The sequence below is a fragment of the Triturus cristatus genome, chromosome 9 (assembly GCF_964204655.1).
Source record: "Triturus cristatus chromosome 9, aTriCri1.1, whole genome shotgun sequence".
Classification (NCBI taxonomy): domain Eukaryota; kingdom Metazoa; phylum Chordata; class Amphibia; order Caudata; family Salamandridae; genus Triturus; species Triturus cristatus.
In genome coordinates, this window is record NC_140592.1 from 1,026,003,327 (window position 1) to 1,026,022,077 (window position 18,751).

Below are 18,751 nucleotides of genomic sequence, written 5' to 3' on the forward strand. Positions count from 1 at the left end.
CCTATATCTCAATTTTTCGCCAATGTCAGTGAAGTTAGCCTTTTTCGACCGGGCAGGGGGGAAAAACCTTTATTAGGTTACTCGGGATGATCTAGATCATCTCCTCCTTATGCAGTGTCTGGGTACCTCTGCCCTAGTAGAAATGGACTCCTTTCCTGATGGTTTCTTGCATATTGACAAATGAGGACCAAAAAAAAAAAAAAAACAGACCATCTCTCCGTGGGTTGTCTTATGCTTTAAGATCTGCTATCCTTTGGCTAAAAAGGAATCTCCAGTAGGACTGCGCGCCCATTCTACCAGGGCGACGGCAGCCGCTACTGCTTTGGGACGTGAAGTTCCCCTACTTGACATCTGCCAGGAAGCCACATGGGCATCCTTGCACATGTTTACAAAGCATTACTGCCTGGCAGCCAAGTCCGGAGAGACGGCTTCTTCAGCTGTTGTGTGTAAGAAAGTGGCTCTGTAAATACTGTTCCCAAATAGGTACAGTGTGTACAGAGTCCACAGTCCCCAGACGTTTGGCAGACGCTAAAGTTGGATATAACCTTACTCTCTAAAGTGGTAGCTTGGTCGAGCAGTAAGGCAGTATCAGAGGACAGTGTAAAGCACTTGTTGCACACACCCAGTCAGCAAATGGTCTCACACACAAGAACTGAACTCAAGGCCAATGGTTTATGTATAAAAATATGTAGTTGTTTTATTCTAGAACCAACAATAGGTATCAAAATATACTTTCTCAGATTGAGATGCTTTAGATAAATACTTTTCAATAGGCAATAGACTTTTGAGTATAATAGTTACAGTAGTTGCCATAGGCAACACAATTTCAAACACAATAATACATTGAGCTCAATGGGAATTTCTAGTTAAATGCAATTAGTTACTTTAAGGATTACTTTTCTAACCACAGGACTGGATCCTGGATTCAGTTGTGGGACATTTCCAGTAAACAATTGAGTAAAAGGGTTTCGGTTATAGTTGTGATTTGTAAGCAATATTTTGGTATTTTAAAAGTTGACACAAACTTTTTCTCATAGAATCACTAATGTGATCCTATGGGAGGAAATTCACTTAGCAGGTAAGTGGGGTTATTGTTACTTTTTCTAACTCAGTGTTGGATCCTGGATACAGCACTGGTGCATCACCTGTAAACAGTTGAAAGAATGTGTTTTGGTTATACAGATGATTTTTAACAAATATTTGTAAGTTTGCAAAATCGACACAAGAAACTTTTTCAGCAAAAACCAGGCAATGTTATCCTATGGAAGGAAATTCAAATTATAGGTAAAGTATGTTCTCGTTACTTTTGTAATCCAGTGCTGGGCTCCTAGGTTCAGCACTGAGACCTCTATCTAAGACAGGTAAGTAATTACGTTTTCACAGTTGGTGCGTTTTTTAAAGAATATTTGTAGTTTGCAAAAATCGACACTTAGAAGAAATTTCACAGAAAAACAGTCAATGGTTTCCTATGGAAGAAAATTGGGTTAGCGGTATGTATGGTTGTAATTACTTTTCAGGGTTAGTGCTGGGCACCAAGATCCAGCACTGGGATCTCTCCTGATAGCAGGTGAGTATTTTCGTTTTCGTTACTCGGTTGATTTTAGGTGACTATTCTAAAGTTCTGAAACTCCACACTTAAAAGAATTTCCAAGTGAAACCAGTCAATGTTACCCTATGGAAGAAAAGAGAGTTAACGGCTTTTGGGTAAGTACTCGACTGGCAGAGTTAAGGTTCTGGGCATAGACTCAGGGGACTCCCAGGGTCAGGTAAGTACAGTTGTTACACCCTCAGGGGCACAGGGGCAGCCGGGTGCAGAGAGAGTTAGGCCCAATGTTGTCCTATGGGAGACAGGGGGGCCTTGGTTGGTGGCTGCTGGCTAGCGGGCCACGCGGCTGTGGGAGCTGGGCTCCTGGTCACTTGCTCAGAGTAAATGGGGAAGTAGAGTAGAGATTGCACTGCCAGGGGCACTCGGGCGGCTGGGTGCAGGTTGCTTTTGAGCCGTCGGGCGCTCAATGGATTGCAATGGAGAAACTCAAGAATGAACAAAGGCTGCAAGCGTGGGGACGCAGATTCTTCAGGTGCGACCACCACTTCGAGAGGTAAGTTGGATAGTTGGAGGCTAGGTAGGCACCCAGGAGTTGGGCACAGGGGGCCGCAGGGCACCGGGTGCAGGGGTGCGTTTTGGTGTCGGGAAATCTTACCCTCTGCTGGTCGTGGTTGGAGGGGTCCCTGGTTCTGAGGCTGCAGGTGTCGTCAGGAGCGTCGAGGTGGGTCCTTGGGTGCTGGATTCGGGGTCACAGTCGCCGGGGGACGTCCTTGTGGTCTTTGTCCACTCCAGCACAGGCCATTCTTGGCAGGTGCAGACTGTGCAGGGTTCGCGGTTCCTGGCTGATGCCAGGGGTCATTTACTTGCTTTGAGCAGTACCACTGCTCGTGGGAGTCCCAGTTGCTTAGAGTCAGAAGGTAGCCAGGTCCTCCAGGGTTTGTGAAGTTGCTGGCCACTGGAGATGCCAGGGTTTAGCAGGAGCAGGTTGAGGGTTGACAGGCCGGTAGGGCTGGGTCCAAAGCAGTTGGTGTCTTCCTCTTGTTAGCAGCTGCACGGCAGGTCATCTTGTTTCTTGGTCTTCTTTGCTGTTTCGGAATCTGGATCTAAGGAAGGAAGGTTAAGGTGCCCCTAAATACGAAATTTAGGGGTGTTACAGGTAGGTAAAGGGCAGGGACCACTGGCTCCCTGCCCTGGGGTGGGTACACCCCCTATCCTGCTACTCTCCTGTGGGAGGGGGGCAGTAGCCTTGTCCTGATTGGGCAGGGCTTCCCATCTTCAAGATGACGAGAGCCCGGAGTTGTGCTTCACCTCGCCTCCCCCACCTGAGGGCTGGGGTTGGCAGAGGCTGGCACACCCCCTTTCCTTCCTTGGGGTTTTCGGCCAGTCTTCCCGCCAGAGTGCGTGTCAGAACCGGTAGGGGCCAGTTGCTGAGTACAGCAAGTGGTCTGGAGAAGCTCACAAAGGCGGCATGCCTTTGAAGCTTCCGCTGCCCATCCTGGGGGAGGAGACCTAGCACCTCGCCTAGGATGTGCATTGTTGCAGGCCCAGGAGAGCGGATGGCCCTCTACCCAGGGGTCCAGCAACATGTCTGCTGTGTCGCAGCCTAGGCAGCCCCTCAGACAAGACGTGGATTGTAGGTTAGGCTCAGGGGGCATATCTAAGATGCCCTCTGTCGTGCATTGTACATTAAATCCCACACTGGCATCAGTGCGGGTTTAATGTGCTGAGAAGTGTTCAGTGGAGCCATCATGGTGCTGTGGAGTTCGTGTTGACGATCTCCCAGCACCATATACTCTTAAATGTCAGCACTGCACTTACAGTGCCTAGGAATGGACCTGGGTACTGTAGGGGCACAGGGCTCATGCACCTGTACCCACACCACTGGCATAGGGCACCCAGCTAGAGGGGTGGCGGATGTATGCCAGGGCAGTGTGTGTTTTGGGCGTGGCACACAGCGATGTGTGCCATGTCGACTCTCTGTTTTGTTCTGTACCCAGGCACTCAGCCTGCAAGGGCAGTGTGTGTGTGTCAGGGTATAGGGCCTCTAAGGGTGGCACAATAAGTGCTGCAGCCCTTATGGGCCTTCCCTGGTCACAAGGCCCTGGGTACCTAGTGTACCATTTACCAGGGGCTGACATGTGGTCAGAGATGCCAATTGGGTTTAGGTTTCAGCACAGTTTTAGGGAAGGAACATAGGCCCTGGGTACCTGATTGGCAGGAGCCCAGGGCACACTCAGTCAAAGTACATTCAGCAATTCAGCAAAAAGTGGGGGCATACCATGCAAGAAAGATGGCACTTTCTCACAATCTGTTCTCCAGGACTTCCTAGTGTGAACTTAGTTCGCAGACCCACCTCCGGGGTTGGTACTGCTGGGGTATCTATTTTAAGGTAAGGAATCTATAACTAATAGTCTCTTTCAGATGAACAAGTTACTTACCTTCCGTATCTGTAAGAGACGTATATTAGTTATAGATTCCTTACTGCCCCATCCGTCTTCCCCGCTCTGCGAACTGACTTCTAGGGTTAGGGACTCCCTTACAGGGCCCTAGTTTTGTGCATCAATGGTCAGTGTCTTGCATGACTCTGCGCTTCTGGCGTGGAAAGTCGTGTCAGAACTGACATCAGCATGCAGAGGTGGCGTCTAAGTAGACACCGCAACGTCATCCCGGTGACCACGACGCAGACGACAGACGCTGAGTCGACCAACACCACCTACCGACACGCAAGGGTACTGCTATGAAAAAAAAATTCTGGATCCAGTCTGACGCCTGGGGGTAATTCTAAGGTAAGAATTCTATAACTAATATATGTCTCTTCCAGATACATTGTTACCGAAGGTAAGTAACTTGTTCTTTAAACTCTGAGTGCATCCTCCTTTACATGGCTAGACAAAATTACACATTCACAATTGTGGGATGGAGGTAAACCTAGGATCGCACTGCAGACATTATACAGATCACTGTACAATACGGGTATCGCACTCACAAATATACAGGTATGTTGCAGCACCTCTCAGCTTCAGAAAATTTATGAATAAGGGTTTGCGTACAGGAACAACTCAGCTCTGAGGGTAGGGAAACTTTCCATTGAATGTCACATCCACTATTTACAAAGACATGGTAGTCATTACAGCCTGAGCCACACAATTCCTTTCTACTCCATGCCCAGCAACATAAAGTCCTGGATTTGCCATTTGATTTGCAGTCTTATCTGTCCTGTTTATGAACACGGTTCTGAAAAAATTTCTTTGCAAACTCTTTCTTTAAACCCCACATAACACATCAGTGTTGTTATCACACACTTCAAGCCGTTATAATGTTTAAAGTATGAGGTGTTTTACTTGGGTCCTGCGCATTTGCAAGTTACAGGACAGCATCCTACGTGGTTACTGTTCTTTACTTCTTTGTCCCAATACTGTACAACTGATGATTGACAGGCTACATCTAAGGATAATGTAAAGTGAGATTTACTTTTATGTAATGGCTTTGTACCCAAACTGTGCTCAAAACTAAAATGAGTCCTTTTCTAGTCTAATTCTAAAAATGCATAGCTATCTACATCCCCCCTCCCAACCAACAAGATTCATAGTCTTAGAAAGGTTTCCAAGGTCTCTGGTGATATTCTGGTGTCCAGTCCCTTAACTATTGTCCATGGATCATGTAGTATAGTAATCCAGCTACAACTAGATGTCTCAAAAAGTGCCTTGTAAGTTCAGTTGTGCTTATAAATGAAACTGCCAGTCACTTATACAAATTTCAGATGGCAGGGCACCCACAGGTACTCTGGACACAGAAGGTGATGGTGATATCAGTAACCACTGGTTAGTTTTAGGGTGGTCTTGCCTCTGTCTACGACCAGCGATGTCTTTGGATCCATAATGGCAAGAATGATGGTTCCAAGAAGGTAATTTTGGATCGGGGGAGTTTGCGTGAATGTGTAAAGATGCTACCTCCCTGTTCGTATTGACGGATGCAAGCTCAGTGGGGCTACCTGCAGGCATTCAGTGCCTCAGACACTGCAGGCTCACCTTTTCAGTCAATGAAGATGAGGGAACAACTCCTTGACTGAGATGTCCTTCTTGCACCACCTGCTGCCCTAGCTGGGCTACCTAGTGCCTCCCTGCCAGTCTCTTTTGAGCAGTGCTCTCACAGGTCCTTCCAGTCATTTGAGCCTTCTTGTGATTTTACTGGGAATCTGGTCACTCCTTGCAGATTAAGCTACTCAATAGGAATGTTGGTCTTTATAGTCTTCAAATAGAACAGCAGCATGATGACTGAAGGCTTTCCTAATTTGAGACCCTAACTAGAGAGAGACCGGTACCGTTCCACCTCAGATGTCTAACCTGGTCCTGCAGTTTTCTCTCCTGAACAGGTGTAAAGGCCTACTCAGTATTGGGTCTGTTATGGTGAAAAAAAAGTACTGGTTGAGCAGTCCAGTGCATGCACTGCTCTCAGGGCTTCTAGAATCGTTCAAGAGCTTGTCTCATTCTACATCTCTAAATTAGGCTTGCGGACATTCACCAGGTGACCCCGATAGCAGTAGTCAGGCTGCCTCAGAATACCTGTAGACTTTGGGCACACCTCTGGTGTTGAAAAAAAAATGTAAAACACTGAGAACCCCTTCATTTGGCTTTCATGATTGCCAGATTCACAGGAAAAAAGCAAAGGGTTGAACAGAAGATATGGAAGGTAGGGTGACCATGCTTCACAAAGCCATGTAGAGGGCATTTGTTCCACAATCTATCCAGGTGGCAAGGAAAAGGAAATTAAACAGCTTTGTATAAATGGTACAACTGAAGGTTAGTGCTAAAAGTCATCAATGAGGATTATACTCTAAGACTCAATTTAGGGAGACAGTAAAGCCTCTTCTATGGGTTCAGTAATATAAGCTTTATGTGCTCATAGCCAGTCCGTTTTCAGTCATTAGTAAGAAAAACAGCTGTTGTGCAATTTTTCCTTTGCCTATGATTATCAAATTAGTTTGAATTATCCCTGAAATGTTTTGTTCTTTTGAACCAGTCTAACACCAGCTAAGAGGAAGACAATCACATGAATCTGAAGCATACTAGAGGCTACAAATCCAGGAACAGTGCTTGCTCCTTTGTCATCCAACCGTGTTCCAAAGATACAGCTACCCAGATGTACATTTCTTCATGGAGATTGCAAATCATCCCTTGGCTAACACACACATCCACATACACCACTCTTCACCTCTTCTTTTTGTTTTGTCAGTCTTCTATGTTGGTCACACAGCCAGTCTATTTCCTGTCAAACTTGCATTTAAAGTAATGTTGTCTTGTTTGTTTTGGATGACTTGAACCCTGCTCTTTTGGCCACAACTTACAACAATGTTCTTCATGCTCCTGTTCCATACTGATACATATCATATTATTGTTGTGCATTACATTAATCTCACCAGCCTGGAGTAGTCAGCCAAGTGTTTCCACCATAACCAACCTTTCCACCCCTTCAATGATCTTCTCTGTTGGTTGTTGACTGGCTGTGCTTCAGCATCTGTTTCTGTGTTTTTCTCTCTATAGGTACACCCAAATCCGAGTCGCCCACCCACCTTGCGTCTCAAGGTGTATGAGTTTGCAGGACGGCTAGTTGGAAAATGCCTTTACGAGTCATGTTTAGGTGGAGCATATAAACAGCTGGTACGAGCACGATTCACCCGCTCCTTTCTGGCACAGATTATAGGTCTGCGGATGCACTATAAGGTAAGTGAGAAAGGACCTCTTTCTGATCTGGTGTGAGCAGAAGTGCAAAAAATCTAGCATGTAAAATGAGCTGGCATTTAGTTTAGATGTGCCAAGGTTTGAAGTAAAGGCCTCATTGGCCAAAGCCTTGGAGTCTGTTTTTCCTGATGTAGTGTGCTATCCAAGTAACCTCTCAGTAGATCTTGGCAATGATGATGGTGGTGGTATATCTACTGACACACCATACACAGGCTGTTATTAATTATGCTCCTCATGATATCACCTTTTTAGATCTCTTCTAGATACCATATGAACTGTCTCTTAAAGACAGTTTTTTTTCTAACAGTGGGCTCAGAGGGAGCCCATTGCTTACCATTGGTTGTCCTCATTGTCACTCTTGTTTGATTGCTTCTTAATGGTCAGCTGCTGTATGCTTTCTTCCTTTTCCTGTTTGTGTCCCTTCATTTAGGCGGTACATTTTTTGAGTGTTTAGGTATTCTACTGGAGAGCATCTTTTCAGCTGGTTCGCTCGAGTACTTCTCCCCATCCATGTGCCTGTGTCCGTATTGCCAGCCCTCCTGCCTCAGTTTTGCCCGCCTGCCAACCCTCCTGCCTCCGTGTTGCCCACCTACCCACCCTCCGTCTGCCCACCCTCCTGCCTCCGTGCTGCCTGTCTGCCCACCCTCCTGCCTCCGTGTTGCCTGCCCGCCCACCCTCCTGCCTCCGTGTTGCCTGCCCGCCCACCCTCCTGCCTCCGTGTTGCCCGCCGGCCCACCCTCCTGCCTCCGTGTTGCCCGCCGGCCCACCCTCCTGCCTCTGTGTTGCCCGCTGGTCCACCCTCCTGCCTCGGTGTTGCCGCCTGCCCACCCTCCTGCCTCCATGTTGCTCCCCCCCTCCTGCCTCTGTGTTGCCCACCCACCTTCCTGCCTCCGTGTTGCCCGCCCACCTTCCTGCCTCCATGTTGCCTGCCTGCCCTCCTGCCTCCGTATTGCCTGCCCACCCTCCTGCCTGTGTGTTGCCCTCCTGCATCTGTGTTGCCCATCTGCTTTCCGGCCTCTGTGTTGCCTGTCTGCTGTCTGCCCTCTGTGTTGCTCGCCCCACTTGCCCTCTGTGTTGCTCGCCCCCCTTGCCTGCCCTCTGTGTTGCTTGCCCTACTTGCCTGCCCTCTGCTTTGCTTGCCCCACTTGCCTGCCCTCTGCGTTGCTTGCACCACTTGCCTGCCCTGTGTGTTGCTCGCCCCACTTGCCCGCCCTCCGCATTGCTCGCTCCACTTGCCCGCCCTCCACGTTACTCAACCCACCCTCCCTTCCTCTGTTTTTGGCATTGTTGTTGCTTGTTTGCAGCCCCTCCCACTCATCGTTGTCCCCTGCCAGCCCTCCTGCCTCCATGTTGCCCGCCCACTCTCCTGCCTCCGTTGCCCGCCTACCCTCATGCCTTTGTGTTGCCTGCTACCCTCCTGCCTCCCCGTTGAGCCTCCTTATTGCCCGCTTACCATTTTGCCTCCGTCCTGCCCGCCTGCACAAACTCCTACCTCTGTGTTGCCCTCCCACCCTCCTGCCTCTGTGATGCCTGTGGCCTCCATGTTGCCCGATTCCTCCTCTTTGACCGCCCGCACACCCTCCTGCCTCCACGTTGCCCACCCGCCCCCTGGCCTCCATGTTGCCTGCACGCCCACCCTCCTGCCTCTATGTTGCCCGCCCACCCTCCTGCCTCCATGTTGCCCGCCCACCCTCCTGCCTCCATGTTGCCCGCCCGCCCACCCTCCTGCCTCCATGTTGCCCGCCCGCCCACCCTCCTGCCTCCATGTTGCCCGCCCGCCCACCCTCCTGCCTCCATGTTGCCCGCCCGCCCACCCTCCTGCCTCCATGTTGCCCGCCCGCCCACCCTCCTGCCTCCATGTTGCCCGCCCGCCCACCCTCCTGCCTCCATGTTGCCCGCCCGCCCACCCTCCTGCCTCCATGTTGCCCGCCCACCCACCCTCCTGCCTCCATGTTGCCCGCCCGCTCTCCTGCCTCCATGTTGCCTACCCACCCTCCTGCCGCCATGTTTCCCTCCCACCCTTCTGCCTGCATGTTGCCCAAAGCCTCCATGTTGTACCCTCCTGCCTCTGTTGCCCACCCACCCTTCTGTCTCCATGTTGCCTGACCACCCACCCTCCTGTCTCCATGTTGCAAACCAACCCACCCACCTGTCTCCATGTTGCCCACCCACCCACACTACTGTCTCCATGTTGCCCACCCATCCTACTGTCTCCATGTTGCCCACCCACCCACCCTACTGTCTCCATGTTGCCTACCCACCCACCCTACTGTCTCCATGTTGCCTACCCACCCACCCTACTGTCTCCATGTTGCCCACCCACCCACCCTACTGTCTCCATGTTGCCCACCCACCCACCCTACTGTCTCCATGTTGCCCACCCACCCACCCTACTGTCTCCATATTACCCACCCACCCTACTGTCTCCATGTTGCCCACCCACCCTACTGTCTCCATGTTGCTCGCCCACCCACCCGCCTCCATGTTGCCCTCCCACCCTCCTGTCTCCATGTTGCCCGCCCACCCTCTTGCCTCCATGATGCCTGTCCACCCTCCTGCCTCCATGGTGCCCGTCCACCCTCCTGCCTCCATGGTGCCCGTCCACCCTCCTGCCTCCATGGTGCCCGTCCACCCTCCTGCCTCCATGGTGCCCGTCCACCCTCCTGCCTCCATGTTGCCCACCCACCCTCCTGCCTCGGTGTTGCCGCCTGCCCACCCTCCTGCCTCCATGTTGCTCCCCCCCTCCTGCCTCTGTGTTGCCCACCCACCTTCCTGCCTCCGTGTTGCCCGCCCACCTTCCTGCCTCCATGTTGCCTGCCTGCCCTCCTGCCTCCGTATTGCCTGCCCACCCTCCTGCCTGTGTGTTGCCCTCCTGCATCTGTGTTGCCCATCTGCTTTCCGGCCTCTGTGTTGCCTGTCTGCTGTCTGCCCTCTGTGTTGCTCGCCCCACTTGCCCTCTGTGTTGCTCGCCCCCCTTGCCTGCCCTCTGTGTTGCTTGCCCTACTTGCCTGCCCTCTGCTTTGCTTGCCCCACTTGCCTGCCCTCTGCGTTGCTTGCACCACTTGCCTGCCCTGTGTGTTGCTCGCCCCACTTGCCCGCCCTCCGCATTGCTCGCTCCACTTGCCCGCCCTCCACGTTACTCAACCCACCCTCCCTTCCTCTGTTTTTGGCATTGTTGTTGCTTGTTTGCAGCCCCTCCCACTCATCGTTGTCCCCTGCCAGCCCTCCTGCCTCCATGTTGCCCGCCCACTCTCCTGCCTCCGTTGCCCGCCTACCCTCATGCCTTTGTGTTGCCTGCTACCCTCCTGCCTCCCCGTTGAGCCTCCTTATTGCCCGCTTACCATTTTGCCTCCGTCCTGCCCGCCTGCACAAACTCCTACCTCTGTGTTGCCCTCCCACCCTCCTGCCTCTGTGATGCCTGTGGCCTCCATGTTGCCCGATTCCTCCTCTTTGACCGCCCGCACACCCTCCTGCCTCCACGTTGCCCACCCGCCCCCTGGCCTCCATGTTGCCTGCACGCCCACCCTCCTGCCTCTATGTTGCCCGCCCACCCTCCTGCCTCTATGTTGCCCGCCCACCCTCCTGCCTCCATGTTGCCCGCCCGCCCACCCTCCTGCCTCCATGTTGCCCGCCCGCCCACCCTCCTGCCTCCATGTTGCCCGCCCGCCCACCCTCCTGCCTCCATGTTGCCCGCCCGCCCACTCTCCTGCCTCCATGTTGCCCACCCACCCTCCTGCCGCCATGTTTCCCTCCCACCCTTCTGCCTGCATGTTGCCCAAAGCCTCCATGTTGTACCCTCCTGCCTCTGTTGCCCACCCACCCTTCTGTCTCCATGTTGCCTGACCACCCACCCTCCTGTCTCCATGTTGCAAACCAACCCACCCACCTGTCTCCATGTTGCCCACCCACCCACACTACTGTCTCCATGTTGCCCACCCATCCTACTGTCTCCATGTTGCCCACCCACCCACCCTACTGTCTCCATGTTGCCCACCCACCCACCCTACTGTCTCCATGTTGCCCACCCACCCACCCTACTGTCTCCATGTTGCCCACCCACCCACCCTACTGTCTCCATGTTGCCCACCCACCCACCCTACTGTCTCCATGTTGCCCACCCACCCACCCTACTGTCTCCATGTTGCCCACCCACCCACCCTACTGTCTCCATGTTGCCCACCCACCCACCCTACTGTCTCCATGTTGCCCACCCACCCACCCTACTGTCTCCATGTTGCCCACCCACCCACCCTACTGTCTCCATGTTGCCCACCCACCCACCCTACTGTCTCCATGTAGCCCACCCACCCTACTGTCTCCATGTTGCTCGCCCACCCACCCGCCTCCATGTTGCCCTCCCACCCACCCGCCTCCATGTTGCCCTCCCACCCACCCGCCTCCATGTTGCCCTCCCACCCTCCTGTCTCCATGTTGCCCTCCCACCCTCCTGTCTCCATGTTGCCCTCCCACCCTCCTGTCTCCATGTTGCCCGCCCACCCTCTTGCCTCCATGATGCCCGTCCACCCTCCTGCCTCCATGATGCCCGTCCACCCTCCTGCCTCCATGATGCCCGTCCACCCTCCTGCCTCCATGGTGCCCGTCCACCCTCCTGCCTCCATGGTGCCCGTCCACCCTCCTGCCTCCATGGTGCCCGTCCACCCTCCTGCCTCCATGTTGCCCACCCACCCTCCTGCCTCCATGTTGCCTGCCTGCCCACCCTCCTGCCTTCATGTTACCCGCCCGCCCAACCTCCTGCCTTCATGTTGCCTGCCTGCTCAACCTCCTGCCTTCATGTTGCCCATCCGCCCACCCTCCTGCCTTCATGTTGCCCACCCTCCTGCCACCATGTTGTCTGCCTACCCTCCTGCCGTCATGTAACCCGCCCACCTTCCTGCCTCCATGTTGACCCTGCCTCCATGTTGCCTGCCTGCCCACCCTCCTGCCTTCATGTTACCCGCCCGCCCAACCTCCTGCCTTCATGTTGCCTGCCTGCTCAACCTCCTGCCTTCATGTTGCCCATCCGCCCACCCTCTTGCCTTCATGTTGCCCACCCTCCTGCCACCATGTTGTCTGCCTACCCTCCTGCCGTCATGTAACCCGCCCACCTTCCTGCCTCCATGTTGACCCTGCCTCCATGTTGACCCTGCCTCCATGTTGACCCTGACTCCATGTTGACCGCCCGCCCACCCTCCTGCCTCCATGTTGACCGCCCACCCTCCTGCCTCCATGTTGACCACTCACCCTCCTGCCTCCATGTTGACCGCCCACCCTCCTTCCTCCATGTTGACCGCCCACCCTCCTTCCTCCATGTTGACCGCCCACCCTCCTGCCTCCATGTTGACCGCCCACCCTCCTGCCTCCATGTTGACCGCCCACCCTCCTGCCTCTATGTTGACCGCCCACCCTCCTGCCTCCATGTTGACTGCCCACCCTCCTGCCTCCATGTTGCCCGCCCACCCTCCTGCCTCCATGTTGTCCGCCCGCCCACCCGCCTACCTCCATGTTGCCCACCCATTCACGCTCCTGCCTCCATGTTGCCCGTCCACCCATATGCCTCCATGTTGCCCGTCCACCCTCATGCCTGCATGGTGCCCATTCACCCTTCTGCCTGCATGTTGCCCAAAGCCTCCATGTTGTACCCTCCTGCCTCTGTTGCCCACCCACCCTCCTGTCTCCATGTTGCCCGCCCACCCTCCCTCCTGTCTCCATGTTGCAAACCAACCCACCCACCCTACTGTCTCCATGTTGCCCACTGTTAGAAGGGGACCTCAGAGGGGCCCGTAGGGGGCCCTGACTGCCCTGAGACCCACCCTCAAAGTATCGTAGCCGGGCACTGGCGGGAGACTCCGCAGGGGAGGAATCTCGTATCTAGGATCGACACCACACGACAAAGAGACACCACACCGAGGGTTCTTAGGATTCAAGCTTTATCAAATCGAAGTGGTAGGATCTTTATGATCAGCAAGGCAGATATTTACAAGCAGAGCGTGGGCTCACAGAGTCTTGGCGGGGGTAGGAGGTAGCGGGACAGTCTTTGGGGGGATATGGATCAAATGCAGGAGCGTACCCGGCGCACAGCTCACAATCCTCGAGCCGGGGGATACGCTTGTCGACGTGGGATCCGGCGGGACCAAAGAGAGTCTGGGGGAGCCGCGAGTCACTCAGCAGGCTCAAGCACGAGTTCGGAGGTCTTACGATCTTCAGGGAGCCACGAGTCACTCAGCAGGGCTCAAGCACAAGTTCGGAGGTCTTACGATCTTCAGGGAGCCGCGAGTCACTCAGCAGGCTCAGGCACAAGTTCGGAGGTCTTACGATCTTCAGGGAGCCGCGAGTCACTCAGCAGGGCTCAAGCACAGGTTCGGAGGTCTTACGATCTTCAGGGAGCGGCGAGTCACTCAGCAGGGCTCAGATGTTCCAAAGCGAATCTGCCGGACAGTTCCAGAGCACCCCTTGTTATAGGTCGACCCCTCTTTGATGTCCGGAGTCTGTGCAGGCAGGGGTCTTGTCACCTGGGGGTCGCTTGTCGAGGTTTCCTGCCATTGTCTTTTGATCCTTTCAGGGCCGGGTCGGGAGGAGTCCCAGACACCCAGCAGGCGTGGAGCCAGCCCTCAGGGAGGCCGGAGGGCCGATCGAAACCCATCGTCCCAGGGGAGTTCAGAGGTGCGATAGAACTGCTCCTCCCTCTCTCATCCCCTGGAAGCGTGATGTCCTCCAGCCGGAGTGGCGCCTCTAGGCCCGGGTTGTGCTGGGGCCGGGCGGCCATCTTGGTGCATGAAGTGGGCATGCGTGCCCGGGGTGGCCGAAAGGAGAGAGGCCATGGACGGGGATGCCCGGGTCGCGTGTGTGTGTTCTGGTGGGACGGATCGGCTGGGCCGTGTGCTTGGGGTCCCAGGTACCAGGTTAGGTAGTGCGAGGACAGGAAGAGCCATGCTACGAGGCCGGGTCTAACACGCGTCCCCCCCAGCTGAAAGCCGGAGAGAACTGCCCATCATCTTGGGGGGTTCTCTTCGCTGAGGCGGAAGAACCGGGAGAGGCCGTCAGCGTTGGCGTGGTCCGTACCAGGGCGATGTTCCACGGTGAAATCCATCCCCTGGAGGGAGATTGACCACCGCAGTAGCTTGGGGTTTTCTCCTCGCATCTGCATGAGCCATCGCAAGGGCCGATGGTCGGTTTGGACTTTGAAATGGGTGCCAAACAGGTAAGGGCGCAGCTTCTTGAGGGCCCAGACTACGGCAAATGCTTCGCGCTCAATGGTGCTCCACCTCTGTTCTCTGGGCAACAGCCGCCGGCTGAGGAAGGCGATGGGCTGGTCTAGACCTTGGTCATTCACCTGGGACAGGACGGCTCTAATGCCATGCTCGGAGGCATCGGTCTGGACTACAAACTCCTTGGAGTAGTCGGGAGCCTGGAGGACGGGGGCCGTGCACATGGCCTTCTTTAGGGCATCGAACGCGTCCTGGCAGGCAGTCGTCCACTGCACCCTCTTGGGCTGTTTTTTGGATGTGAGTTCGGTGAGGGGGCCAACCAGGCTGCCATACCCCCGGATGAATCTTCGGTAGTAGCCAGTGAGGCCCAGGAAGGCTCGGACCTCCGTTTGGGTGGTGGGTGGTTCCCAGGCTAGGATGGCGTCGATCTTCGGCTGTAGAGGGGCGACCTGACCGCTCCCGACCTGGTGCCCCAGGTAGACTACTGATCCTTGCCCAATCTGGCACTTGCTGGCTTTTACTGTGAGGCCTGCCTGGCGCAGGGCGGTTAGCACTCTCCGGAGGTGCTGGAGGTGCTCACTCCATCCGGAACTGAAAACGGCGATGTCGTCTAGATAGGCCGCACTGAACTGTTCCATCCCGGCCAGGACCCTATTCACCAGTCGCTGGAAGGTGGCCGGGGCATTTTTCATTCCGAAGGGCATTACGCGGAAGCGATAATGCCCATCCGGGGTGGAGAAGGAGGACCGCTCCTTGGCTCCCTCTGTGAACGCAATCTGCCAGTATCCGCAGGTGAGGTCGAATGTGCTGAGGAACCGGGCCGCCCCGAGTCGGTCAATGAGCTCGTCGGCTCGTGGAATGGGGTGGGCATCGGCTCGGGTAACGTCATTGAGCCCCCGGTAGTCCACGCAGAATCGGAGCTCGGGGGCGACACCGGTGGCCGCTGCCTTCGGAACCAGGACCACGGGACTGGCCCAGGGACTATCGGATGGCTCGATCACCCCCAGGGTCAACATCTTCGAGACTTCAGCTTGAATGCAGGACCGGACCCGGTCAGGGACTCGGTAGGCTCGGTGTCTTACTGGCGGGCTGTCCCCGGTGTCCACGTCATGGACACACCAGTCGGTGACTCGGGGGATCAGGGAGAAGAGGTCGGAAAATTGTCCTAGGAGCTGGCGACAGTCCGCTTGTTGCTGGTCAGTGAGGGATGGGGAGAGGTTCACTCCTTCCACGGAGCCATCCTTCTCCTTGACACACAGGAGGTCCGGGAGGGGATCGGACTCATCTTCGGCCCCGTCATCGGTGGCCAGCAGGAGGCTCAGTTCTGTCCGCACGAAGTGAGGCTTGAGGCGGTTCACGTGTAGGACCCGCAGGGGATCCCGGGGCGACTGGACGTCCACCAAGTACGTGACTGGACTCTTCCGCTCAATCACTTTGAAGGGCCCGGTCCACTTGTCCTGGAGGGCGCCAGGCTTCACGGGGGCCATGACCCATACCTGCTGGCCCGGCTGGAACTCGACCAGAGTGGCATTCTGGTCGTACCAGCGCTTCATCTCTTCTTGGCTTGCCTCCAGGTTGGCCTCGGCCAGCTCTCGGAACTTCCTGGTCTGGTTCCGGAGGGCCAGAACGTATTGGAACACATCTCGTGGGGTGGTCTGGGGTGCTGCCTCCCACCCTTCCTTAACCAAGCTGAGGGGACCTCGGACGGGGTGTCCATATAGTAATTCAAACGGGCTGAACCCCAAGGACTTCTGTGGGACTTCCCGGTAAGCGAACAGGAGGCAGGGGAGCAGGACGTCCCACTTACGCCGGAGGGGTTCTTCTAGGCCGTTGATCATCCCTTTCAGAGTCCGGTTAAACCTTTCTACTAGGCCGTTCCCTTGGGGATGGTACGGGGTGGTGAACTTATAGGACACTCCACATTGTTGCCACAGGGACGTCATGTATTTTGAGATAAAATTAGTGCCGCGATCGCTCACGACCTCGCGGGGAAAACCCACCCGGGAAAAGATCCCCATCAGGGCTCGGCCCACCACGGGAGCCGTGACGGTGCGTAGGGGGATCGCCTCAGGGTATCGGGTGGCGTGATCCACTAGGACCAGGATGAAACGGTGACCTTGGGAGGTGGGGGGATCCAGGGGCCCCACGATGTCGATCCCGACTCGTTCGAATGGGGTACTGACGACCGGGAAGGGTTGGAGGGGAGCCTTGCGCTTCCCCCCCACTCTTCCCACTAGCCTGGCACGTGGGACAGGACTTGCAGTGGGCTTCTACAGCTGCTTTCATCCTAGGCCAGTAAAAGTGAGTCATGAGACGGCTGTAGGTTTTGTCTTGACCCAGGTGGCCGGCGAGGGGGACGTCGTGGACCAAGCCCAGGAGGAAGTCTCGGAAGCGTAGAGGTACCACCAGCACCCGGCCGGATCCTAGCTCCACCGACTTCTGCTCACTGTACAAGAGGTTATTCTCCCAATAAACTCGGTGCGTTCCGGTTTGGTCGCCTGCGGCTTGGCCCTCGGCCTGGTGCCGCAGTCCGACCAGGGAAGGACAGGTGGCTTGCTCCCGGCAGAACTCCTCCCGGGTGGGCCCGCCCTCGTGGCGCCACGGGGCCAATTCGGCCAGATCGCCTAACTCGGGGACCGTGGTGGTGTCGGACGGTGCGGGTTCGTCGCTGGCGACTGACCCTCCCGATGGGGGGACGGGAGGACCCTCGGCGGGGACTGCTCTGACTCCCTCGGTCGGGGTGTCTTCGACTTCCCCCAGGGGGGTGAGTCGGGCGGACATAGATCGGGTGGTGGCGCACACCCACTCGGGGAGTCCCATCATTCCTAGGTGGGCCTTGCGCTCGACGTACTTCCAGGGAGAACTCTCCAGGTCGTTCCCTAAGAGGCAGTCGACAGGCTGGGAGGTTCTTACGGCAACCCTCAGTTTACCTATCACCCCTCCCCACTCAAACGGCACCAGGGCTACCTGACACATACTCTCTCTATTATCTGCGGAAATTATGGGGCAAAAGACGTTGGGTAGGATCTGCTCCTCGGGGACTAAGTGCCTGAGGACACCGGTGATGCTGGCCCCGGTGTCTCGCAGGGCTTCTATTTGGTGGCCATTGATCTTGACGAGCTGCCCGTACTTCTTCGTGTTGGAGGGCAGGAGGCTACCAGGGACCATCTCTCTATCTCCCAGGGATACTAGGGCCATAGCTGCGGGTTCCCACTCCCCGGTGTCCTCAACCTCCTCCCCCAGGGCTACGTTGGCTATCTGTCTAGCAGGGTTTGCAACAGGGGGGACCTGGGGGGCCATGGGGCACTCCGGGTCATTGGCGTAGTGCCCGGGCCTCTGACAACGGAAACAAGTGATGGTTACCCGGTGCCCCCGTCTCCCGGGGGGTCCGGAGACTGGTGGGGGGGGCGCCGGGAACGGTGGAGGTTGGGCCTTCGGGGGACTCGACTGGGACTCTCTCTGCCCTCCCTGGTTCCCTCCCCCTCTCTGGCGGGGTGGTCCCTGACTGGCTCGGGGGTATTCTCCTACAATGCTCCGGGGGACCCGGGTGTTGGTCCAGCGGTCTGCTTCCACAGCCAGCTTCCGGGGATCGGTGAGTTTGCTGTCGAGCAGATGCTGGCGTAGTTCCACAAAGCAGTTCGCAGCCAGGTGTTCCCACAACATGAGGTCGGTGAGTTCCTCGAGGGTGGTGACCTTGCTGCCCTTGATCCACCCATCGAAGGCCCGACTGAAAAAGTTTACATACTCCACCCAGGTGGTGCCCGGGATCTTCCTGCAGTCCCGGAATCGCTGACGGTACATCTCTGAGGTGAGGCCGTACCTGGTGAGGAGAGCCTCTTTCATGTGGCTGTAGGAGGTCTGCAGGGAGAGGGGTAGGTCGAGCAGGGTGTCCCTTCCTTCGCTCAGAAACCGTCCCCACAGCCCTGCCCCCCAGTCCTTCTGCGGGACCCGATGAGAGGTCATGGCGACCTCGTAGGCCCTGAACCATTGTTGAATGTCATCATTTTTATAATATTCTTTGACCACGTCCTTGGGGATGTGGACCTTCTGTTCCGCCGGGGAGGCCGCCTCTCGGTTCCCCGGGGGCCTCCCTTCCTCGTTTCTGGCTTTGAGCTCGATCTCCTTCAAGCTGCGTTCGTGCTCTAGTTGGAGCTTCCTTCCTTCGTGCTCCCGTTGGAGCTTCTTCTCTTCCAATTCGCCTTGTACGCGCATTTGTTCTACTGCTAGCTTTTTTTCCGCTAATTTCAATTCGCCTTCGATTT

The 18,751-nt window shown here is 55.7% G+C and overlaps 1 protein-coding gene across 9 annotated transcripts in view; it reads left to right on the top strand.

The window, feature by feature from the left end:
• AREL1 (apoptosis resistant E3 ubiquitin protein ligase 1) overlaps nucleotides 1–18,751 on the top strand; it is a 632,176-nt gene that overhangs the window by 369,861 nt on the left and 243,564 nt on the right. For all 9 annotated transcript variants that reach the window (XM_085626755.1, XM_085626750.1, XM_085626754.1 and 6 more), the window contains one exon: nucleotides 7,087–7,266. In XM_085626755.1, the coding sequence (XP_085482881.1) occupies nucleotides 7,087–7,266 (180 nt within the window). The remainder of the gene's footprint in view (nucleotides 1–7,086; nucleotides 7,267–18,751) is intronic.